General features: G+C 36.9%; 1 protein-coding gene across 1 annotated transcript in view; it reads right to left on the reverse strand.

Moving 5' to 3' along the window:
- LOC118180416 (sn-1-specific diacylglycerol lipase ABHD11-like) overlaps nucleotides 1–25,873 on the reverse strand; it is a 70,466-nt gene that overhangs the window by 12,329 nt on the left and 32,264 nt on the right. Inside the window, exons 3-4 of the mRNA XM_035349543.2 lie at nucleotides 18,218–18,391; nucleotides 5,619–5,810 (exon numbers count right to left, since the gene is read on the reverse strand). Of these exons, the coding sequence (XP_035205434.1) occupies nucleotides 5,619–5,810; nucleotides 18,218–18,391 (366 nt within the window). The remainder of the gene's footprint in view (nucleotides 1–5,618; nucleotides 5,811–18,217; nucleotides 18,392–25,873) is intronic.

The following is a 25,873-nucleotide window of genomic DNA, read 5'->3' on the forward strand; positions in this document are numbered from 1 at the left end:
GCGAGTCCAGTCGTACTATGTAGGAAAAAGAACGAGTTTCCTCCTTCGGATAAAAGGGCTTGGAGGTTTGCTATCGATTACAGAAAGCTTAATAGTGTTACTAAATTCCCAGTTTACCCTTTGCCAGTTATAGAGGTAATTATTAGAAAGATTAAGTCTACGAGATACATGACTACGTTGGACTTAACGTCTGGCTACTATGAAATATCTATAAGACCCGAAGACATACTTAAAATCGCGTTTATCACAAACTCGGGCACTTATGCATTTTTACGCATGCTCTTTGGGTTGTGTGGGGCCCCGTCAACATTCCAGAGAGCTATGGACATTGTCCTAAAGCCTGTCCTAAGAAAATCGACTTTAATCTATCTAGATGATATAATTATAACGAGTAGTACGTTGGAACAACACACTAAAGACTTGGAAGAGGTTTTTAAATTATTAAAAGAAGCCGTTCTTACAATTAACGCATCAAAATGCAAGTTCGCCACTAAAGAACTTAAATATCTGGGGTATAAAATTTCGCAAAAGGTTATAGAAACTCAGGATTCAAAAAAAAAAAAGCCATCAAGAATTTCCCACCTCCCAACACCGCCAAGAAACTTTCTTCTTTCCTTGGGTTATGTTTTTATTATCGATCGTTCATAAAAGATTGCGAACATTGTTAAACCGTTGTTAGTAATTAAAAGAAAGAAAAGTAAATTCACGTGTACAGCGGAAGAAAATACCACATTTGAAAGATTAAAAGAAGCGCTCATCAATGCCCCTGTTTTGAAATTCCCCGAGGGGGACGAAAACCTGGAAATTGCAGCAGATGCGTCGGACTATGCCGTAGGTGCGGTTCTCATGCAAAATGGCCATCCTTTGGCATATTTAGTAAAACTTTAAACTCTACACAAAGGAATTATACAGCTACAGAGAGAGAAATATTAGCCGTATTAATGGCTGTACACAAATTTCGAGTTAATTTCGGCAAAGCGCCAGTAACTGTCTTTTCGGATCATGCGGCTGTTGGTAGACTTTACTCGAGGAAAAACCTAACGCCCAGGTTAATAAGATGGCCTTTAAAACTTCAAGAGTATAACCTAGTAATTAAATATAAACCGGGTAAGGAAAACAATGTTGCTGACGCACTATCTCGAATAAAACTGGACGATGAAGGCAATGAACTCAAATGCCCTGTTTTGATTTTAGAAAAATTTTAGATTCTAAAGAAACAATTATTACTGAATTGAAAGCTGATCCTGAATTTGGAAGTATCTATGCGTATTTGAAAGACCCCAAAAGCTTTGAACACTCAGGTATCGATGCAATAAGAAGTAGAGCAGAAAACTATGAAATAATAGATAATTTATTGTTTTACACGAAAGCAACAAAACGAAAATTTCGAATATAGACCAGTCATACCAGTCTCGCTTTCGATTAAGCATTTTGAAGGAATTAAACGACGCGAAAACAGCGGGTCATTTAGGGGTCAGTAAGACTTTAAAAAGGGTACGCGAGGCGGTATATTTCCCTCAAATATACAAAATAGTAACTGCGTATGTCAGGTCCTGCAATCAGTGTCAATTAATAAATGATATTAATTACAGCCCGGCCGGGTACTTAAATAGCATTCGCGCTACATTTCCGAATGAAATTTTAGGCATAGATCTTCTTGGTCCTTTCCCTCAGAGTGAGTTAAATAAAAACCGTTTTCTTTTAGTAATTGTAGATCATTTTTCAAAATGGACAGAAATTGTTCCACTTAAACGCGCGTCAGCCAAAACAGTCGCATATGCATTCTTACACAGATACATTTTAAAATACGGTGCACCGATAAAAGTCATTAGCGATAACGGTAAACAATTCGTTAGCCAAAAATTTGAAAACATTTGCACTGGACTTGGCATACGCCATATCAAAATGGTTCCGTATAGACCACAGGCAAACATCGCAGAAAGAGTTAATAAAAATATTGTAAAAATAATTCGAAGTTATGTTAGCACTCATCACAAGCGCTGGGATGGTTACATAAATGAGTTAGCTTATGCTTTAAGAACAGCAAATCATGATACTACTGGCAAAACTCCAGCAGAATTATTTTTAGGACGGAAGTTAATTACGCCACTACATAAATTATTCTTTGTGCAACAAAGAGAGCAAGAATTCAATCAAAAAGATGTAGAAAAACTCATTGTTCAGGCGGTTAAGAGCTCGGATACGGCAAGAAATAGACAAAAACTGTACTATGATCAAAAACGCTGTTAAGCAGATTTTAAAGTTGGGGATAAAGTATTAAAGCGGAAATTTTCTTTATCAAGTGCCCCAGACAATTTTACTGCAAAGTTGGCTCCAAAATTTGAAGGCCCCTATGTAATTCAGGAAATCAAGGGAGTCGTATTGTACCTTAAGAACAAGAGAGGGGAAATCTGTAAAGCAAGTCCCTACCAGGTGAAAAAATATTATAATCAAAATGATTTTGAAATCCTTAAAAGTTTCTTGCAGGACTCAAGCGTAAAAGAAGTGGAAGGCCCAGAAGTAACGCCACCCGCTCCACCACCCAACTAGCAGAGAACAGAAGAGGAACCTAGCCCTTCTACATGTCATGCTACGGTCCCAAAAAGAAGAAAGGAAAATGTTCAGACTCCAGCATTTAAGAAATACAAGAAAGCAACGCCGCCGCGTAAAGAATCTTTGGTAAATAGCAAAAGACCAGATACAACTTTCCGCAATAGAAATTCTGCGTCGAGGAAACCACTTCCAAGGCCAGATAGTCAGGAGCAAACAAGGCCGCCGTTCACGAGAACAAAAAGACAGAAAGAGGAACGAAAAGATTGCCACCAACAGAAGAAATTCAAGCAACATTCCAGACCGGAAGCCGCCAAGACCAGCCGTCCAGGGGCAAAACAGAAAAGACAGGAACCCGAAGACTACTACTCCAAGAGGCCGGCGTACAGAGGGCGAAAAAGAAAAATCACCATGGACGAAACTCGAAGAACCCAAAGGCGACGACTGACCTCTATGAATTCCATAACGTGAGATCAGTTCTGTCAGAAGAGGATGTCGGAGTTCCAATCATCGAAAACTCAAAGATAAGTTAAAATCTTCTATACATTTTTCTTTTGTTCCGTAATGTTATGCGTAAATACGAAGTTCTATGTTTTGACGGAAGTCAATTTGTCTCGGTTGAGACTTAGTTTTGTTTTACTTTATTTAGCTAAGGCAAAAGTATTATTTTCTTTAAGTATAAAATCTAAGAGCAAGCAGTTCCTGTTGGTCGAAAGACTAATTCTGTTATGTTAAAGCCAAAATTTGGCCGAAAGTAAAATAACTTTGTTTTGCTTAGTAACAGTTTGGCGAAGAATGCGTGAAGTAAAACTTTATTTTAACTTATTAATTTTAAAGTGTAAAAATCATATGTATTAGAATCTTGTAAATACACGTAAATACTTGAAAGTTATGTAAAAGTAGAATTTAGTCTAGAAGCATAAAATTTTAGATGCTAAAAGTAAATATTCGAAAGAAATGAATTCAAATTAAGTATTAAACTGTAGATAAAATCATGCTTTAGAGCGAAAGCCTGCATGTCTACAGATGAATGGGGGGGGGGAATTGGAATGAATGTGTTTTGTAGGGTTCTCCGCCTACACTTGAATTTTAAGAATGTTAAACATAGCTCATCGAGTTTCAGTATGTCGATTAAGGTGTGTCTATTTGGTTATTGGAATTCTAACAAATCCTTGTGGTTAAAGGAAGTATTGTAATACTAAAACACGAATATTCCCGTTTGACACCACACATGGTGGAGAACCAGGGTAAAGTTAAATTCATGTTTGAATACTTGAATGAATGTGAATTAAGCAGTAATTAAGGAAAATAAAACGATCAAAAACGAAAACTTTATCCAGTGTTAAGAAACTGTAAATCATGATGTATTTAGAAAATACTGATACTTATTCCTTCCAGATTCTGGAAGGAAGAGAAAAAATTTATTGCTGAAGACCAGGAAAGGTTCCTGTAAGAAGAGATAGTAAAATTATGTATCTACAGAAATTTATTCTAATTTTTGAGAAAACAGTTTGTTTTATGTAAACGGGGCTCTTGAATTTTAGTTCAGAATGTGGAAACTTTTTCAACAGGTTGTTTCTAGGACTTCCTTCCAAGTTTACCGAATTCTGGCAGCGGCAAATGTAGGGTTTATATTTATTTTAACTAACATTTATTTTAAGCTATCTTTCCTGTCAAGCCTTTACTTTTCCCTGGAATTGCCAATGCCAGAGTATGTAAATTTTAGTAGAACGCGCAGAGTATTCAAATTTTTAGCAGAAGTAATTTGAGTTAAATAGAAGGGAAACGAGTTTGTAGGTGTGCTTTCTTGATTCACGAGCGTGAAGGTTGCTAGGTAGAAATTTTAGAACAGCGCGTTTCGGCCTGTGTGCCTACTTCGGCAGTTAGTTGAATCTTTCAACTTCTTATTCAGAAAGTTTGCTGAAATCTCAGCTGTATCTTAGAACGCGGTTAAGATAGTTGCAATTATAGAGCCACGTACGTAGTGACTTGTTATTTATTCATCCTGTTATTTATTTTTAGTTGTACTTTTCTATTTTTATTTAACCGCCGGGTCGGCGTAGTTTGTGAGCGTCAAGTGAACGCATCTGTAACTTCTAAAGTAGAATAAAAAGGTAGTTAAACCCTTCTTAAGAGTTTGTGTAATTTCCAGTTCATAGCAGTCACTACTCCTGTTGCGGGCAAGTTGGGGCCACGCAACACCACAAAGGAATTCATGATTTTATTGCATATATTTCTTTCCAACCTTCCTAACGTTTATATGCTAATTGTGCTTACCTATCTCTCAGTGTTTCTTATATTCATTAATTTGACACGAGAGTTCGTTTATTTCTAAAATATTGTAAAAATAGATTAAATAATTCATTTGCTTGTTTTTTGGTCCTCAGGAGAACGGTGTGCAGACCAGTGTATCTAAATGCAAGACCTTACCCTTAATCGAATAAAGTTGTTCTCTCCTAATCAATACTAAAAGCATAAAATAAATCCAAAGTAATAACATTTTTTTAAGAACAAAGTGGAAAATTAGCAAAAATAATTTGTGATCTGAAATAATGAGTAAAATGAACTTTGAGAGTAAGAGATGTAATAGAGCTGTTGACAGAACCAGAAAGCTATCGAACCGATGTGATATTTGCTCATTTTATGCGATATTAGTGATTAATAACTTTATGTAATAGCACTGTATTATTTACACTGTTATAATGTAACAACGTGCTCATTAATTTTAGTGGTGCACATTATTTTAATGGTTATGTAACGCATAAAATGAAACCGCTTGTTAGTTAAAAAATAAATAATTAATGAATAAATAAGATAAAAATACAATAAAAAAAATATTTATACCGCTAAATACTAAACTTTCTGCAACAGAAAATTTTACGCTTCGAATTTTTCTGAACAGCCATAAATGTGTTTAAATTAAAATGTGCACAGTTAAATTTGTAATACAGTTACTAGAAATTTGAATGATTAGATTAGTCTCAAGCTATAAATGCTTTTATATCTTTGAATTTAGAGTATTTCTATAAACTAAAAACAATAATTAAACACATAAAAAGTATATTTACATAGTCTTTCGGTAGTCGACTAATTAAATAATTCTGGATGAATTTCTGCGCTGCTTCCTTGTCAAGATTATATGGCATATGATCAACAGCTTCCTGTAATAAAATTGTGTAGTCGACAAGCTCATTTAGAACATTCTTGGGCAGTTTCCTTACGTACATATCTTTCACAATAGCCATCTCAACCTTCTCTGGCTGAAATTACATTGTCATTAGTATAAAAATTAACGTTTACAAACATTAATATAAATCTGCATAAACTAATGCATGAAATATAAATAATTAAAAATATTTTACCTTGTTAGTGGGCTATTTTTTTAACTAAACATTTTGCTATTACCTCTAAATATGCTTGGTACCTTAAGAAAAAAAGATTCAATATTTAGGTCGCACAGAAATGAATGACACAAATGCTGCCACAGAGCGGAATACAGTCTATTGACAAAAAACTCATAGTATATCAAATAGAAATAATCTCCGTCCATGTCAGTACACTTCTGCCATCTGGCTTCCCAAAGGGCTTTGGTAAACCAGTCTGTGGGTGTGTTGGTCCACCTATGGACAATTGCATGTTATTCGGCAGAAAATTAAACATGTTTGCCCCTGACTGCGTCCTTGATGTTGTTAAGCAAGGCTTAGCCCGAGGTCTTGGTTTGAGGTCCGAGGTCCACCCACTTTGCACACATATTTGTCATCTCCAAATCATCATGCACAATGGCCTGAAATGTTCCCTGCGCAAGCCCTGTCTCTTCCTGCATCTTGTTGAACGTTATGCGCCTGTTCGCCATAATCAAATCCGACACGGCTGCCACATTTGTTGCTGTATGCGATGTTGCTGGTCGTTCCGCGCTGACACCTTTGGTTGCGGTCTGCACTCTATTGCTGAACTTGGCCAACCAACAGGACACGGATACGCTTTGAGGGTGCTTTGTTCCCGCACACCCACACCATGCGACGATGGATCTCACTAACCTGCATCCCCTTCCTTCCATAGGAACCATGCTGTATAACGCTGACCGTGATAATCATCTTCCATCATTGCTGTCCACGCTCTCAATGATGACCGCGAAAGGGACGGCCGTTGACTTATACCGTTTGCTTGCGGTCAGCTCCATCTTTCTTTCTTTCCACCGACAGCGAGGCAGCCGGTCCACTGAGTAGTTAGCATATCGGCCAGGTAGCCCCGCTGACGGAAATAACTTGATCAGCATAACACACTTATATATACATATTGTGCTCAAGACGAGTGCTGGGGGCAGTGGAAACAAATGCTGGACGAAGACGATAGTGCAGTGATGGAAGAAGGGTGCATTGCGGGTGAGAAGAACAATTTCAGTTACATATTTACAGAGTTATGGATAGGTGGTTACAAAAGATATCCACAACGTGAACAATAAATAAGTACAGTGCAATATATGAGCAATTAACAAAGTGACTGATAAAACAGTAAAAGTAATATCTAAAATAGGGCTAAATACTAAATAGCAATACTAAAAATAATAAGAAGTAAAATACTAAAAAGCGAAATAATACATAAAATAAAAAAAAGGCAAAACAGTGAAAACAATAGATAAAATAAGGCAAAATGCATAATTCAAGGTTCATAATTCAGGGTTTACAGTTCAAGGAGATAAGTATATACAGCGAATAATAAAAGCCGAATAAGCTAACTTAAGATAAAATTAGTTCATTACAGGTAAAGATCATACAGGGCTGTGCTGGTTACGAGGATGGCAGCTGAGAACTACTCCAACCTGTATGAGATTTTGCGTGCAATGTGCAATCGAATATGCGTTTCAATGCATTGCGATTTTTCAAAGTAGCTTCGGCCCATGCATGGACGCTGATTGCTGCTGGTTGCCTAAGATGATATTTGGCGGTCTCTCTGCAAGCGAACAGATAGTGGCCCGGATCTCCTACCATCCCGCATGAGCAATGGTCATTTTTGCGTCGTCTGAAGCGATGCACGTAAGTCATGAAGGGACCATGTCCTGTTAGAAACTGAGTGAAGTGAGACGAGCCACTTTTTAGAAGCCGGCAGACTTTTGGAAAAAATCTGTGAACTCTTCTGGCGGTAGTCTCCATCTCCCACAGATGTTGCCAACATTTGAGTAATTCTCTCTCGAGCTCAGCTTTTAAGAACGAGCCCGGGAAAGGCACGTTAAGTGTGCGAACGTGGGGGGCAGTTGCTGCTGTTTTGGCTATTCCATCTGCAATTTCATTACCCAGTATTCCGGTGTGGGCAGGTACCCACTGGAGCTCAGGCTTATAGCATTTTGGTGTTCTTAGTAAGAGTTTTTGTATGGCTCTGACGAGTGGATTTTTACTACATGTGCCTTTGATTGCCTGGAGGCTAGAGGCTGAGTCTGAATATATACTGGAATAGTTAATTTCCAGTGCGTAGACAAGTGCAGCTTCTAATGCAATCAGTTCAGCCTGAAAAACTGAGTTGTGGTGCTTAAGCTTTATTTCCCAAGTCTTTAAGATCTGGTTCCCATGTAGAACACAGTATCCGCTATTGGTGACATATTCTCCTTTGAAACCATCGGTGTAGATTGCAGTGGCTTTGAACCACATTGGTGACCTGCAATTAATCGAGATGCTGAATTCGGCCGGCTGGCAAGGTGGCTTGGAAATGATTTGCTCATATTCAGTATGTACATAAGTCCTGTCCCATAAACTTATTGTCTCTTTGAGTTGGAGCACTATTGCACTCTCGCGCTGAGCTAAGAGATGCAGAGGCGGCAGTCCTTAAATCACGTTTAGAGCATTAGTGGGCGAGGTTTTATATACTCCAACTATGCATTCTGAGTAGCTCCCGCCCCCTTGTGTTTAATTTCACTTATTTTCCCTTCGCATAGTGTAATAGTTTCGTTGCGAGCAGCCGCTGTGTCAATCATTTCTGTACGATCCATATAAACACACACTTACTTCACATAAAGAAGATTCTCAGAACAACCTGAACAACAAAAGTTCCAGAATTTTACCTAGAAAATTCAAATATCAATAAATGGTCCTTAATCTAGTCAAAGGGAATCCCACAATGCCTTTGCCACTGTTTCTGGAAGTCACGGAAGCAAAAGGAGAAAACTTCAGACGGGTTACACCTCAACTCATTTATCATAACCATTTGGATTACTGAAGTATCTTCACGGCGCATCTCCTCCAGTCACATTTGCACATGAGAAAATATAAAATGTCTCATATTTACCAATTAAACTTTTTCTCATTTCCATGACCTCCAGAAACGGTGTCAACTGTGTAACAAATAGCCAAGCAGATTATTTTGGCAGTTGCTGCTGTTTTGGCTATTCCATCTGCAATTTCATTACCCAGTATTCCGGTGTGGGCAGGTACCCACTGGAGCTCAGGCTTATAGTATTTTGGTGTTCTTAGTAAGAGTTTTTGTATGGCTCTGACGAGTGGATTTTTACTACATGTGCCTTTGATTGCCTGGAGGCTAGAGGCTGAGTCTGAATATATACTGGAATAGTTAATTTCCAGTGCGTAGACAAGTGCAGCTTCTAATGCAATCAGTTCAGCCTGAAAAACTGAGTTGTGGTGCTTAAGCTTTATTTCCCAAGTCTTTAAGATCTGGTTCCCATGTAGAACACAGTATCCGCTATTGGTGACATATTCTCCTTTGAAACCATCGGTGTAGATTGCAGTGGCTTTGAACCACATTGGTGACCTGCAATTAATCGAGATGCTGAATTCGGCCGGCTGGCAAGGTGGCTTGGAAATGATTTGCTCATATTCAGAATGTACATAAGTCCTGTCCCATAAACTTATTGTCTCTTTGAGTTGGAGCACTATTGCACTCTCGCGCTGAGCTAAGAGATGCAGAGGCGGCAGTCCTTAAATCACGTTTAGAGCATTAGTGGGCGAGGTTTTATATACTCCAACTATGCATTCTGAGTAGCTCCCGCCCCCTTGTGTTTAATTTCACTTATTTTCCCTTCGCATAGTGTAATAGTTTCGTTGCGAGCAGCCGCTGTGTCAATCATTTCTGTACGATCCATATAAACACACACTTACTTCACATAAAGAAGATTCTCAGAACAACCTGAACAACAAAAGTTCCAGAATTTTACCTAGAAAATTCAACTATCAATAAATGGTCTTTAATCTTGTCAAAGGGAATCCCACAATGCCTTTGCCACTGTTTCTGGAAGTCACGGAAGCAAAAGGAGAAAACTTCAGACGGGTTACACCTCAACTCATTTATCATAACCATTTGGATTACTGAAGTATCTTCATGGCGCATCTCCTCCAGTCACATTTTCACATGAGAAAATATAAAATGTCTCATATTTACCAATTAAACTTTTTCTCATTTCCATGACCTCCAGAAACGGTGTCAACTGTGTAACAAATAGCCGAGCAGATTATTTTGACAAGACCTATGGGACTATCGGTAGTTAAGTAGAATAAATTATTTTTCCGAACTCATTTGCAACATTTAGAACCTTTCTGACAAAAAGTGCACATACACAAGTCGCTATCAAAATAAAGATTAAAAGGTATTTTCTCCCTCCTCTACGCATGTCTTCGTGCTGTAACTGGAAGCACATTCGAGACGAATTCGATAGGTCCAGAATTCGAGTCCCGATGAGAGCACTGCAAATTATTTTTTTCTGACTCCGAAAAATTCTAAATACTCTACAAGTGGTGCCCTAACTAAAGGATGGTGGAAGATAATTCATCACCTCTGGGATTTGGCGACTGGGTTCCCTAATTCCCAGTCGCCTTTTAAATGGTGAAATATATAAGATGTTTCTCCCATCTTCTTAGGATGCCTTTCCTCCTTTCTCTCCGCGTGCTTTCTTGGTGTAACTGGAAGCACTCAAAGAGTATTCGGAGGTTCAGAGTTCGAATCTCAGCGAAATCATTGCGGATTTCTTTAGTTTCCTGACATCTAAAAAATTCTAATGACTCTGCAAGATGTATTAGCAACTGCAGTGTTTATATAACGCTTTAATGTTGCAAAAATTACATGTATTTTTTTAATATAAAGAAAATATTCTCCTAGCTAATTCTGGAATACTGTACATAATGTTTCTGAATGACAAAATCTAAATTTTCCTTTTGCTTAGTGCGTTATTATTCCATAACAGTAAAAGGTATTGAGTTTTGGTATATTGTGCAATAAGGGGCAAGTCCAAAGTAATAAGACCTACAGACACGTTTTCTTTCTATTTGGCATTTGGTATTTCTTGTTACTAGATGAATACTGTTGAAAAAAACTAACTTGGAGATTGCAGCCAAAGTAGAATCACAAGGAGACATGAAAGTAATCACTCTAGTATCACGGTACCCCAGAAATTGCATTATTCCTCACAAAGAATCATTTCCAAATTTTGGTGGTTTCAGCAAGACAGACATGCAACGAAAAAGTTAAATATATAGCTTTCTATGTGTACCGAAATTAAAATCGGATCAGAAATGTCTTTCTAAATGCAGGAAACAAAAGCTGATGCTACATTTCATGAATCTTAGAAAAAAAAATTGTTTCCTGCATGGCATCTTCAGGCAACTGAACAAGCAGAGATATTTACTTCTTCGATCATTGAATCCAGAAGATTCTATCATGCATATTACACAGAACGTCGTTACTCAACATAAAGACAGCGGAAATATGTTTTTCTACAGACTACCTCCAAATTCAGTGTATAGGTTAATATGCACTTTTACGTCTATACTGATCTTGCGAGAAAATATAGTTTATAAACTCTCTGAAGGAATTGTTTTCGATTATGGCGTTTTTCTGTGGCTTTCTACGCCGGTTATCATACATTAAGAAAAAAATATGTTGTTAAGTAAGAGTAGCTGAGTAAAACTGCGATATGCAAATTAGTGGCGCTACTTTCGCAATACGTCATCTGCGAGGAGCATAAAAGTCCATGTTTGAGAGCAAGCCCACATATTTCACTGTGACAGTGACATCAGAAATCTGAGATAGCCAATTCGTAACAATGACCTCCAGGGATCATTTGCCTGCAGAACTACGATGGAGAGCCATTGGGAGACTAGAGGCAGGACAAAGTCAAACATAAGTGGCCAGATGGCTAAATGTGAGTCATCCTGTGGTTCATAGACTTTGGAGGCAATTTGAAACCACAGATTCAGCATCTAGGAGGTTCAGCCAAGGACGACCAACTGCTACGACGAGCGCCGATAGTCGACATTTGACATTATGTGCACGCAGAAACAGAACCGCTACTCCGACTCTTCTTAGATCCTCCCTTGCTGCAGCCACCGGAAGGTTCGTGTCAACGTCAACTGTGCGTAGAAGTCTTCACGAAGGTGGCCTGTATGCGAGGCGACGAGCCATTTGTGTGCCGCTCATGTCACGCCATAGGAGGGACCGTTTTCAGTGGGCACTACAACATGTTCACCGGACGTCTGATCAATGGAGGGCGGTTCTCTTTACGGATGAGTCCAGGTTTAGTCTAAAAAGCGATAGCAGCGTTATTTGATATGGAAAGAACCTGGAACCCGTTATCTTCCGTCAAACATCCGTGAAAGAGATGCATACGGAAGAGGCAGTGTCTGTGTTTGGGGTGGCATCTCTTTGGGTGGATGCACAGACCTTCATGTCTTTCCTAGGGGAACCGTAAATGCTCAGATTTACGTATAGAGATGACATCATTGATGTTTATGTGTGCCCATATGCTGGGGCAATAGGTGATGCTTTCCTGTTACAGGACGACAACGTAAGACCACACAGGGCTCGCATCGTAGATGATTATCTTCAACAGGAAACAATTATGCGCATGGAGTGGCCAGCTCGATCCCCGGAGTTGAATCCTATCGAGCACATTTGGAATGCTTTAGGGAGACGTCTAGCTGCTCTCAATCCGCCCCCTCAAACCCTTGTCGCGCTTGCAACTGCTTTGCAAGAGCAATGGCTCTCGCTTCCTATGGAACTGATAGACCGCATAATTGAAAGCATCACACATCGCTGTATGTACTGTGTTGCTTCTAGAGGCGATCATATTCCATATTGAGGGTACCTTTCCTATAGCAAACTGACACCTTCGATTTGTTCATTTTATACATGTGCTAATTTCTATACTACCATATTTGTCTGGTAATTTCTTTTTATGTTATTTGATATCTTACTATGTGTTGTATATTGTGGGTAAGTTTCATTAAATTCTACATGTAACTTTTTCAGTAATCGTGGTTTTTGTGATTTTTCCTTAATTTATGATAACCAGTGTATATGCTACTTTGTATGTTCTACAAAACACCAGCTTAAATACATGGAAGTACCATCCTTCAGCTTTATATCCAGATTTATTTCAGAAATTCGAAGAGACCATAATTTCCGTCTATGAATGAAAACGCACACCGATACAGAGCCATCCTAGTGCATCATATCATACACTGGCAATGGTCATCCGGTTTCTTTGATATGACCATCTGAATACAGGTGGATGTAAGTATGAGTAAAGATCCTTTCCTTATTTCAATATAATGAATATTGAATCTTGTAGGAAGAATAAAGCTAATTTTTCAGAATAAACAAAATACTTTTATTTAAATTTTAAAACAGAACCAAAAAAAAATACTGCAGCTCTAAACTATCAAAATTTTAAACTCTTACAACTATTAAAATATTCAAAATCCTAAACCTCTAAAATATATATATATATATATATATATAAATCTTTCGAATCCTCTTCTTGTTGCCACACCGTAAAATGCAAGTTCTTGTCCTATTATTTATATTTTACGTTCTCTTTAAGTCACGATCTTCACAAGTCATGATCTTTACAAGTCACGATCTTTACAAGTCATGATCTTTACAAGTCACGATCTTTACAAGTCCCCCCACAAGAAGCCCATTCGTCACCGTAGAGACAATGTTGCTCAGAGTTCATTGAGAGAGAAAGAGTTAACAGCTAACCTTGACAAAGCATCAGCATTCCCATGTGAACTTCCTTTGCGGTATGTCACAGTCATGTTATACCGTTGTAACGCTAAGGCCCAACGAGACAGTTTAGCACCATGAGGGGCGCTTTGGGTCAAGTAGGTGAGGGGATTGTGATCAGACACAATCTGCACTTTGGCACCGAAAATCCATGTGTCAAATTTTTTCAAGGCTTCGATGACACCAAATGCTTCTCGTTCGATGGTTGACCATCGTTGTTGACAGGTCGTTAATTTCTTGCTGAAAAATGCTATGGGCATTTCTTTTGTAAATGGCTTATGTTCATTATCATTCTCACCTATGGTAGGCAATCCTAGTAGCTGTTGTTCCTTATCATCTTTCCTCTCTTCTATCTTTCCAATGGCTTTGTCAAGTAGCTTATACCATTTATCAATTGTTTCAGCTTTATCAATTTCTTCAAATATGGGATTTCTGTGCTTGGTGAAAGTCCTATAAACTAAAAAAATCTCAGCAATTTTTTCTTCTGCTTTTTCTAATAATTCTTCATCAACATGATGTAGATCGTCTACCTCGGACTCGGGCTCTTCTATTAATTCAGCAATTCCTTCCGTTTCTTTCTCGTCTTCCAGTTCTTCGCTTTCATCCGAATAACTTTCTGTTCAATCTTCCATGTTTTCACCCTTGAACTTGAAAGGTTTCTGTGGTTTTCAGTTTCATTGTGGATGACATTTTCCTTTTCAGTTTCAACTTTTGTTGTATAATCCACACTTTCTTTTTCATCTTCCAGTTCAACAGTATCTATGCTGTCCTTATTGTACTTTTTGTTTCTGTTATCATCCAGAATTTCTTTTTCAGTAAATTGTAATAATTCACTGTTATCTGCAAGTTTATTTTCAGTTTCAAGATCTGCAGCTTCTGTGTGATTTACATTTTCATTTTCAGTTACTAAGTCGGCTTTCACACTTTCCTTATGGATTATTAAGTCATTCTTTTTATCATCTACTTTTTCCTTCTCGTTTCCAATTTCAGCAATATATTCTTTCTCTTCTATGTTCTCATAATCAAGATTTACTTGAGTTTTATTGTCATCTGCAATTATTTCTTTTTCAGCTGCAGTTTCAGCATCATCTGTATTTTCTGTTTTGGTTACTGGCTTCACTTGAGTTTCACTTTCATTGACAGTTTCTTTTTCAACTCGGATTTCAGTCTCACCCATAAATTCGTTTTTACTTTCAGGTGGAATAATTTCTACATCTGTTATTTTGCTGTCAATTAACTTTTCCTCTTTGAGTTCATCTTCTGTTTCTACCCTCTTAGTTTCTCCTGTTATAATTTCTTCCTTCGGTGCTTCCTGTTCAACAATTTTATCTTCTATCATTTCTGTTTTCTCCATTTCTGTAAAGGGCAGTTCTTTACAATTTCCACAGAATTTTTTAACATCTTGCTTAATAGTAGGCCAAAAGAATGAGTACTTGATTCGTTGAATTGTCTTTTTCTCACCGAGGTGGCCGGCAAGAGGGATTTCGTGTGCCATTCTTAGGACTTCCCTTCTTTTTTCTAAAGGGAACACAACTTGCTTAATGTTTTCACCACAGATATATTCGGAATGAAGTAATATGCCATCATCGAAAGTATATGAATTTTGATTTTTATTTGCCCATTCAAAGCATTTTTTCAGAGTTTCGTCTTGTTCTTGATGTGTCTTGAATTCTAGTCTTACTCTATTCGTTGTTTTCCCAGACTCTATGTTTTCTTGGGAAAGCTGATTAACAACAGCCAAATTTGTAGTATTTTCTTCAACTGGTAACGGTTTATCATCTGTCTCTTTGTACTCTAAGGGGGATGCATCCCAATAACGATCACAGTTAAACAGTTCGATATTCCCACAGAGTGTTTCATAAGCTGAAGAACTCAATAACAAATCGGTAACTAGATTTTTTGAAACAGCACACGTAATGGACACTCTACCGTGAAAATCATCGTCAATTTTCATCTGGAAAATCTTTAGTGGAGTAATTTCGTTTTCACCAAAAGCAGAAGATATCTCTATTTTACTTTCTCCTTCGCAAGGTATGTTGTCAACCAATTTCTCACGGACTACTGAAATTTGTGCTCCCGTGTCTACGATTCCATTTAGAATAATATCTCCACATTTAACGTTAACCAGTTTTAATTCATCTATGTTTCTAGATACGTCCACTGATTTTGAGACAGGAATAGAGATCTTGGCAGTTAGCACTTCTGGTTTTTCTTTTTCTGTAAGGGGTGCTTGTGCTTGTATTAAGTTGTTTTGTGCTGTTGCAGAAGCACTTCTTGGTATACGATTTTTGGTACATAACTTAGATGTATGACCTTCTTTTCCACAATTATAGCAAGTTAATTTGAAATTAGTCTTGTGGTTCGTCACTCTTACGGGATGGGTACACTCTTGGCGTGTTTTCAGCGTACAGCGATTTATTTCTGAAAGCTCTTTCTGGAAGTGGAGAATGAGGTTGCCATTTTTTATTAGTTCTGTCTGCTGATGGATTACCACCAGTCCGTTTTGAGATATTACGAACACTGTCATATTCGTCAAGTTTATCAGCTAATTTGGTTGGAGAAACGAACTTCGCCCAGTCGTCAAGAAGATGGTCTCTTACTTCATAGGGTACTCTTTTCTTAATTTGGTCAGTAATAATCAAGTCTTTTAACGCGGCAAAATTTGTGATTTCAAGACCATTGATCCATTCTTCAAAATAACTTGTAATTTCGTAGCAAAAATCTCTCCATGATTTTTCAGCGCTCTTTTGGTGCATCACAAATTTTTTTCTAAAGCTTTCAGGATTTAATTTAAATCTCTTCAATAAAATGGCCTTAATGTACTCATAATATCCAAATTTTCTTCAGATTCCCTACCAATTAGTTGAATGATTCCATATGGCATTAAAGTCAATAAACATGAAACCCAATCTTTAGGATCAATCTTTGTCCTTTTAGCTTGTCTTTCAAATAGGGATAAATAAATCACAATATCATCGTGTCTTAAATTGAATTTGGGAATAAGCTTAATTAAATCAAAATTATGATGTCCATTTTCATTTGTTGGTGGAGTTTGTGTTAGTCGAACACGAGATTCAATTTCGAGTTTCCTCAATTCAAACTCCATTTGCTCTCTTTTCTGCTGCGCTTCTAATTCTTCTTTCCTTCGCTGTTCCTCAATCTCTTGTTTCTCCTTTCTTCGCTGTTCCTCTTCTTTTCTTTTCCTCTCTTCAATAATCGTTAAAAATACTTCTTTAGCAAATGCTTCATCATATGTATCACTTTGAATTACTTCATTTTTTATCGCCACGATTTTCATACTTGGATCTACTTGAATTTCTAATTCAGCAGCTAAAGCCAGCAAATCCTCTTTTTCCCCACGTCCCATAAAAGCCATGTCTCGATTTTATTCAGTCAATAGACTCTTAGTTTTATGAAAAGCAATTTTTTTTCTCTTTTCTTTTTCTATTTAAATATAATTCACAATGAATTTAATTTTATTCGGCACGAAAATCAATCAGTAGAATCAATACTTAATGTGTTGTTCACCTACTCTGGCGAGTCAAACGAAATTACATTTGAACACTGGCGTATTCATTACTTTGACAAGTAAATAAACTAAGATTCCATGACGGAAACAATAATTAACTTTTCATAATCTTAATTAATTATTTTACGTTTACAAGGTAAATTGAGCTCTCACCTGAGTTACTTTGGTTCGTAATTATATGCGGGGAAATCCCGATCCTGTCGACTGCGCCAGTAAAGATCCTTTCCTTATTTCAATATAATTAATATTGAATCTTGTAGGAAGAATAAAGCTAATTTTTCAGAATAAACAAAATACTTTTATTTAAATTTTAAAACAGAACCAAAAAAAAAAAAATAAATACTGCAGCTCTAAACTATCAAAATTTTAAACTCTTAACTACTGCAGTTAAAACTCTTACAACTATTAAAATATTCAAAATCCTAAACCTCTAAAAAATATATATATATATATATAAATCTTTCGAATCCTCTTCTTGTTGCCACACCGTAAAATGCAAGTTCTTGTCCTATTATTTATATTTCACGTTCTCTTTAAGTCACGATCTTCACAAGTCATGATCTTTACAAGTCACGATCTTTACAGTATGCAATGCATTGCAGGACTTCAATCATCTTCTAAGTTTTTGAACAACAAACAGGCAGCCGTTAAAATACAATGGCACTTTCATGAAACTCTTTATGCAATTCTGTATTTTAATAAAAATATTGAAAAGTAAATGCAGATACTTCTTGTTTTTTATTGTCGTTAAAATGCTCTGTTTAATCAATCTTTCATTTTTCAAAACACTAAAATTAATAAATTTCCATACATTTTTGGGGAACTGTTACTTGATGCTTTACTTTATAAATCTCAAATTTTAAAACATTTTAGATGAACCGTATTATCAAGAAGGAAAATGCAGTGCAGCAGAAAGTCTTTTCTATTGCATTAACGTGAAAACAAAACATAAAATTCTACATAACGCGTATATTTTTGTTTATATAAACATTTCTACACAGAACTATATTTCTACACAAAAACTTCGTTTATGGAACTTATTGTTCAGTCATACACACCTCAGAAATTAATTTTGTAAAAATGTTGGTTTTTTCTTTTATCAAAGAACGTTCAACTCTAACTTAAAGGTCCTACCTTCTTAAGTGATGTTCTGATTGCACTCATTCCACCCATGCTATGGCCGATTAAAATAGCTTTGGGAATATTCATCTTATCCATAAAATCCACCAAGTCATCCGAATTGAGATCGAAAGTGAATTCATTCGACCAATCGCTGTCCCAGTGGTTTCGAGCATCCAGAACATAGACCTAAATAAATATTAATATAATTTCATTATCTGTTGGATTTCGAGATGGAATAAATATTAGTTAAGAATCAGATTGCTAGTTTGAGAATTTGTTTCCAGCAAATTTAGAAGTAATATAATTGCAGAATAATCTACAAAGTATTTCATAACTAATGAAACAAACTTTGAAGAACAATAGAATGCGCAAAAACAAACAGTTTTCACCGAAGAATGCATTGCCAGACATTAAAAGATTAGATGCTGATAGCGCTTTCCTTTAGTCTACACATAAATCCTATTGCAACGCGCACAACTACTAAGGCAGATGGGGATGTCCGCCACTTCTTTACTCGTACATCGATTCACTCAAATTTCTAATGCATGACGATTTACCCACGAATATCGCGCACAGCATGAGGAATCCAACGTAGTGGAAATTAGATTATTGAAAATACATGATGTAATTAAATCTGGACCTGAGGGTCTTTCTGAGGCAATGACGGAGGTTGAGGGTAAAGAAGCGAGACCACTGTTTATTAGACGAAAGTTATTGGATATTTTGAGAGAACTCCAGAGCAAGCTAACTAGAACTTTCCTACTAAATCTAGTAATGCGTTTTACAAGTTTTTAATGTTTATGCAATTGCCTTCACATATATTGTTTTCTTATTTCTGAGTAATAACAATAAAAATTAACTTGTCGCGTTTGCAACTACTTTGCAAGAGCAATGGCTCTCGCTTCCTATGGAACTGATAGACCGCATAATTGAAAGCATCACATTGGACATATGAATTTATATTTCCTCTTATGTGCAACAGAAGATTCTATTTAATACGCGAAACCAGTTTTAACCCCTCTGCGAAGTATGTTATTCAAAAGACATATTCTTTTCTTAACGTTCGACCTACTAAAAGTAGTAATCCTAAATTCAGATAATTTTATCTCGATATATAATAATAATTTGTGTAAGAAGCGTATTAAATAAATGAAATGTCTACATGTAAATAAAACTTAAATAACTGAAACTGTAAGCCCTATTAAGGCGATTAAGGTGAAGTATTATTATGGAGAAAATTCAACGGCATCGTTTTGAATGGAGAAAATTAGTTTATGCCGTTTCTAAATTTAAAAAAAATATTAAATTCATTTAATTAAATAATGATAATGAAAATTTCGTATGGAGATTAGTATAAACAAATAAATCCGAATAAAGAGTGTGCTTAACTTAAAACAAAACCGAACAGCCCTTTGGAGCTTTGAAATAAATACAACACTTAAATGGATTAACACGACGCTATATATTTTCTCTCTTAAATAGCAAAAAAAAGAAAATAATAATAATAATAATAATAATAATAATAATAATAATAATAATAATAAATTTTTACGATATCGACATAATTTTAAAGGAAAACATAAGTACGAATTACCTGGTACAAAATGTACAAACTCATAGACCTTAGAGTGATGGGATTCCATGCAAGAAAGTCCTTGATCGCAGACAATCCTTACTGTTACATGTAACCCAGAGCGGGTATGCGGATCTTGATCCCAAGGAATAGAGTGAATTTTTGCATTAACTTTGGAAATTCATGCCTAGTATTGTAGAGCGGAATGGTCTACAATGAGAGGCAAAAGGACTTCTTCTCCAGAGTTCCATTCGGTCAGAAATTGAAATTAATCGTCTTACGTTGAGGAAAGATTAGATATATCCCGAAAGATATTGTTAATTCGAAACGCGATGTGAGTAAAACCTTTTTCCCCCGCACCCAAATACACAAGCTCTCATCATTTCATCTCAAGACCGTTGGGTTACAGCCGTAGACATCGCGGCAAAAACATGGCGGACGAAAACGTCGCGGAGAAAACAACGCAAGGCGAAAACGTAGTGCTACAAAACATCGTGGGAGAAAACATCGCCGTTCTAAAACATCGTCGTACAAAATATCGTCGTCGAAAATAAAGCGGTTCAAAAACTTCGCAGTTTGAAAACATCGTCATCGAAAATATCGTGGTAAAAAATAAAGTATCTACAAATCATCGCATGACGATAACATCGCAGACACGCTTTTTTCAGGCTTTAATAACTGTAAATTGATATTCCCGTAATGATTTGTGAGCGCAAGATGGAAAGAAGGATAATTTTTAATTTCATATTTTTATTAACTAATAAATTTTTTCTGAAAAAGTAGAAGGAGACTTAAGCATAGAAAATTGATGCAACTTATAGCACTTAATAGAATTTTAAACCGACATAGTTAACTAACAAATCATTAATAAATCATTTTTATAAAGTTTTTACTGGTAATTTTTCATGAAAAGTATTATCTAAAAAAGCTTAGAAAAAGGAAGGTAAGTAATTGCATGACCTTATTTATAAAAAAATTGCTAAGTTAATTTTGAGATTATTTTTAACACTTTTGTTAGTCTAATACTCTTATAGCGAAAACTATTTCTTGTTTTGTTTCAGTTTATTCTTAAAATGTCATTAAAATTTCCATGCACAGCGTGCAGTCAGTTACTTGAATGACGATTTGTTAGTTATGAAGAAAGTCAGCTATGCATAATATTTCAGTAGGATTTGGATTTATTAATTATGCAAAAGCGCACTACGTCTATCTGCTTAAGGGGTGGGATTCCTTTGTGGAGTACATTCTCAGGAACTGGTTCATATGCACATTATACTTTAGGAAAATCACGAAAATCTTCATGCAGCTTTTTTTTTTTTTTTTTTTTTTTTTTTTTAGAAATAATGTATACTTGCAGTGAACCTTCTTGGTGACTATCTCCCTCTAACACGAACAGTGTTTTTGAGAATAATAAACATTGGTTTTTAATCATTACGCAAGTTCACCACATTCACTCAAGATTAAAAAGATATGGAATTATGAGTAGTCACTTTAAAAAGGATTGCTAAATTTACTTTTAGATTTATACATTTCTTATTTAGCACTTTAAACGTATTATTTAAATTTTCATATACATTTTATTCGAATATTTTGTAGTTACTTGTTGAACTTACAGTGGCCAACTTTCTAAGACAATTTTGAATGTTTTTCTTCGGTATTTCTTAATTTTCAGAATATCTTAATTTATGCGCGCCAGAAATCTGTAGCGAAATTAAATTAAATTAAAATTTTCTGATGCTGGTCGTAGTGCATGGCAGGACTTTTCGGAATTAATTCGAAACAGCTGTACATAATAACGAATTATTAAAAAAGTTAGAAAAATGCAATTATCTGAAGGCTATTCGGCGAGAATGCTTTAATGTCTGTTTCAGTACTTTCTTTGATGAATAAGACTTACGATTTCTATATAGCAATTGTGCCTTCGGGGTGTAACTGGAAGCACGCTTGGCGAGCATTCAGGAGTTTCGGATTCAAATCCCGTCGAAAGCAGTTTCTGATTTCTTCAGTTTCCTGACATTGAAAATATAAATGAATTTATTACAGTCCCTAACTACATGGATTTTCGAGACGAACTGAATTTAGAATATTACAAGAAAGGCGAATCTGCTTTATAATTTAGTGCAACTACATTAATAATGTTAAGAAAATAGGCAAGCAGTTTATTAGTTAATCTATAGGATTCATATTTATTTTAAATAACCAATTTAGTTATTTTGCGTTCTTTCCTATAAGCCTTCATTCCCCTAATTGTGAACACCAGAATATTTAAATTTGGCAGCGAGCGTGAACTAATGCAAATTCTACGTTGAGAAGAAAAAGTTTAAATACTGAGTTCTAGAAGGAAAGAGAGAGAGTTTTGGACATTCCCTGTCATCTCTGTAGCTTCTACACTGAAGTGACAAAAGTCATGGGATACCTCCTAATATTTTGCCGGTCCTCCTTTTGCCCAGCGAAGTGCAGCAACTCGACGTGGCATGGGCTCATTAAGTCGTTGGAAGTCCCCTGCAGGAATATTGAGCCATGCTGCCTCTATAGACGTCCATAATTGTGAAAGTGTTGACGGTGCAGGGTTTTGGGCACGAACTGACCTCTCGATGATGTCCCATAAATGTTCGATGGGATTCATGTCGGGCGATCTAGGTGGCCAGATCATTCGCTGGAATTGTCCAGAACGTTCTTCTAACCAATCGCGAACAATTGTGGCCCGGTGACATGTCGCATTGTCATCCATAAAAATCCCACGTTGTTTGAGTACGTGAAGTCCCTGAATGGCTGTAAGTGATCTCCAAGTAGCTGAAGGTATCCATTTCCAGTCAATGATCGGTTCAGTTGCACCAGAGGACCGAGTCTTTGCCATGTAAAAACAGCCCAGACCATTATGGAACCACCACCAGCTTGAACAGTGCCTTGTTGACAACTTGTGTCCATGGCTTCGTGAGGTCTGCGGCACACTCGAACCCTACCATCAGCTCTTACCAACTGAAATCGGGACTCATTTGACCAAGCCACAGTTTTCCATTCATTTAGGGACCAACCGATATGCTCACGAGCCCACGAGAGTCGCTGCAGGCGATGTCGTGCTGTCAGTAAAGGCACTCGAGTCGGTCTTCTGCTGGCATAGCCCAAGGAAGACAAATTTCGCCGCACTGTCCTATCGGACACGTCCCTCCTACGTCCCACATTGATTTCTGCGGTTATTTGCCGCAGTGTTGCTTGTCTGTGAACATTGACAACTCTACGCAGACGTCGCTGGTCTCGGTCGTTAAGTGGAGGTGGTCGGCCACTGCGCTGTCCATGGTGGGATGTTATGCCTGAAATTAGATACTCTCGGCACACTCTTGACACTGTGGATCTCGAAATGTTGAATTCCCTAACGATATCCGAAATGGAATGACCCATGCGTCTAGCTCCAACTACCATTCCGCGTTCAAAGTCTGTTAATTCTCGTCGTGCGGCCATAATCACGTCAAAGCCTCTTCACATGAATAACTTGAACACAAATGAAAGCCCTGCCAAAGCATTTCGCATTTATACATTTTCTACGCGATACTACTGCCATCTGTATATTTGCATATTGCTATCCCATGACTTTTGTCACTTCAGTGTATTTCCGCAGTTATTGCTGGTTTACGTAGCAAAACAATTTTTACTTTGCTGCCACTAGTTCCATCGCGGTTTTAAGTAACAGGAGATTTCTGAGCCCTGTAGAGTAATTTCTACTACTTGTTAATTTCTTCGAATTTTTGGTTTAGTTCTTGTTATTTGACTTATCGCCCGAGTGAGGCGTAGTGTGCTAGTGTCAAGTCGGCGCATTTTGAATTTTAAAGAGTTTAATAAAAGGTACTTTTAACCCTTCTCCTGTGTAGTTACTACATGTACAGCTGTCATTTAGAAAATAAGCTAGTGGTTCTTAAATCGCTGGAAGGGATTTAATTTCCGAAACACAAAACTCTTAACTTTAAATAGAAATTCATTTTCCAAAAGGGATTTCGCAGGTATAGTAGTATTAGCAAAAAGCTGCACTTTTTATAAAGCCATAACTCATATTTTAGAAAACTGTTAATAAACAATTTTCTAAAGTTTGAGTTATGATACTGTTCCAGATAAGAAGTAAGCAGCAAACTCATATTGTCTAAGTTTTAATTGTATCAGACGTTGAAACATTGCCAAATAGTATTTCCGCGAAGACAGTTATATATGTGCAATCTGCCGCAAGATTTCACAAAACCATTCTTCGGGCTTAACATCGAAGTGAAATATACAGTTCATAACGCTTCGATTTCCGGATCATTTTAATCTCAAAATGATAATGACGTCAAGACAGTATCATTGAAAGTGATAACGAGATTTGCTTAAATATTTTCTTATCATCATTTTTAATATTGTTTAAGCAGATAAACCGTTTATTTAGGTTTATCATCTTTAGAAACATTCTAACACACTGATATACGCCCTACATACTTGTACCGCAGTTTACAGTTCGTGTAGCAATCTTGATAATCTTCTTTCGGTATCGCACATAGTTCTTTATTCTTCACGAAACTTGTTTTCTCTCGTTCAGTTGTGAACCTTCACCCTTTCAATACTTATTTCAGTTTTCGACAACGAAAAGAAGTCTAAGTGAACATAATAGGGAGAATGGGAAAGCACGATTGCCTTTGTTTTGGTTCATACATCACAGTAGCGAGTGCGTTTTTGAAACAGCTAAAAGGAAGCAAGATTGTACGTTATTCGAGACTTTTCCCTGGAATGTTTCCTCTTAGTTGTCTCAACATCTCAAGATGATATCACTATTTGCTTATATGGCAAAGCTTCGAAATGAATAATTTCTTCCGTATATAAAAGACAGTCAACATGATTTTAGTGTTCGATTTGATCTATCACTTTTCTTCTTTTTTCTGTTTTCCCCCCCTCCGGCACTGGGAACGTTTTTAGCTGATTAAGGAAATTGGGAAACTAGACTTTTATTTAATTACCAAATTCATAACTTCACAAGTTAATCACCAGTAAGACGAAAGCAGTTCGCGAAACGAGCACCCTCGCGGTTGCGCTATCCCAGAATAACAACTGTTGGCGATTTTCAAACTTGGAATTTAAACAGAGCATGATGTGTTCGGAGCGAAGTTTGAAGAAAGATCAGGTGATAGAAAAGATGTTGTATTTCCGTGAGACATATAGATCAGAGGTGGGCATCAGCACAATCTTGTCCGTGGTTTGAGACAACTGTAAAAAATAAGATGATGTCGCCAGTCGAAAATCTGTCACCCGCCTTCTATTGCTGTACCGGTCGGACGAAAACGTGTGGTCGCTGGAAAGCAAGTACAAAGTTATGGCAAGAGGGGAATAGGATGAATGTTCGAGTGGATTGAACAGCTCAAGTTAGGAGCTAATCAGGATACAGGAAGTTGACCAACGGGAAAGCAGTGCATGTTTAATAATGAAAAATCCATAATTCTGGTAGTTTGGAAGACCAGCCACTGACATGCAAGAAGACATACCAGATACTTCTGTGAAATTCCATTGGCACACTATTAAAACAGTTCGAGAACTTTTTGAATATATCTTGCAAGATTGAGCATGTATTAAAAGATTGTGGAATCTCTCGTCATCTCGATCTCGGTCGATTGGTGTACTTGGTGCGCTTAGGACGTGTGTTGCTTTCGCGTGTGTCTCTTGTTCCTGTGAGCCATTTTCGGCGCCATATTGGATTTTTTGCTTTCCTCGTGTTTTTCTCGCTACTGGATTACTACGATTACTATGTGATTTTGTGTTATTCAGTGCTCTGAACAAATCTACTAAGTGTGATTTGTGATTTTTATGTTCTCTCACCATGAGTGAGGGGGATTTCTGTGAAAAAATTATGGAAGCGGCTGCTCGGCATATAGTGAATTTCTCTTAGGAGTACATCGACTACGGCAATGCGGCTCTAAGTGGAAACTGGTGTGATATTCTTCATAAAGAGGACATCGGCCCTAGGGATTACATCGCCTGTGTGCAATATCATGAAAAAAATTAACGCGGATATTAACTCTCAAGGACGGTACTGTGCTAACAGCTTACGGATTATAACGGATGATGTTCAGAAACAGCTCGTA

This window comes from Stegodyphus dumicola, chromosome 3 (assembly GCF_044657685.1).
Source record: "Stegodyphus dumicola isolate Sdum_Otavi_A_Nest chromosome 3, ASM4465768v1".
Taxonomy (NCBI): domain Eukaryota; kingdom Metazoa; phylum Arthropoda; class Arachnida; order Araneae; family Eresidae; genus Stegodyphus; species Stegodyphus dumicola.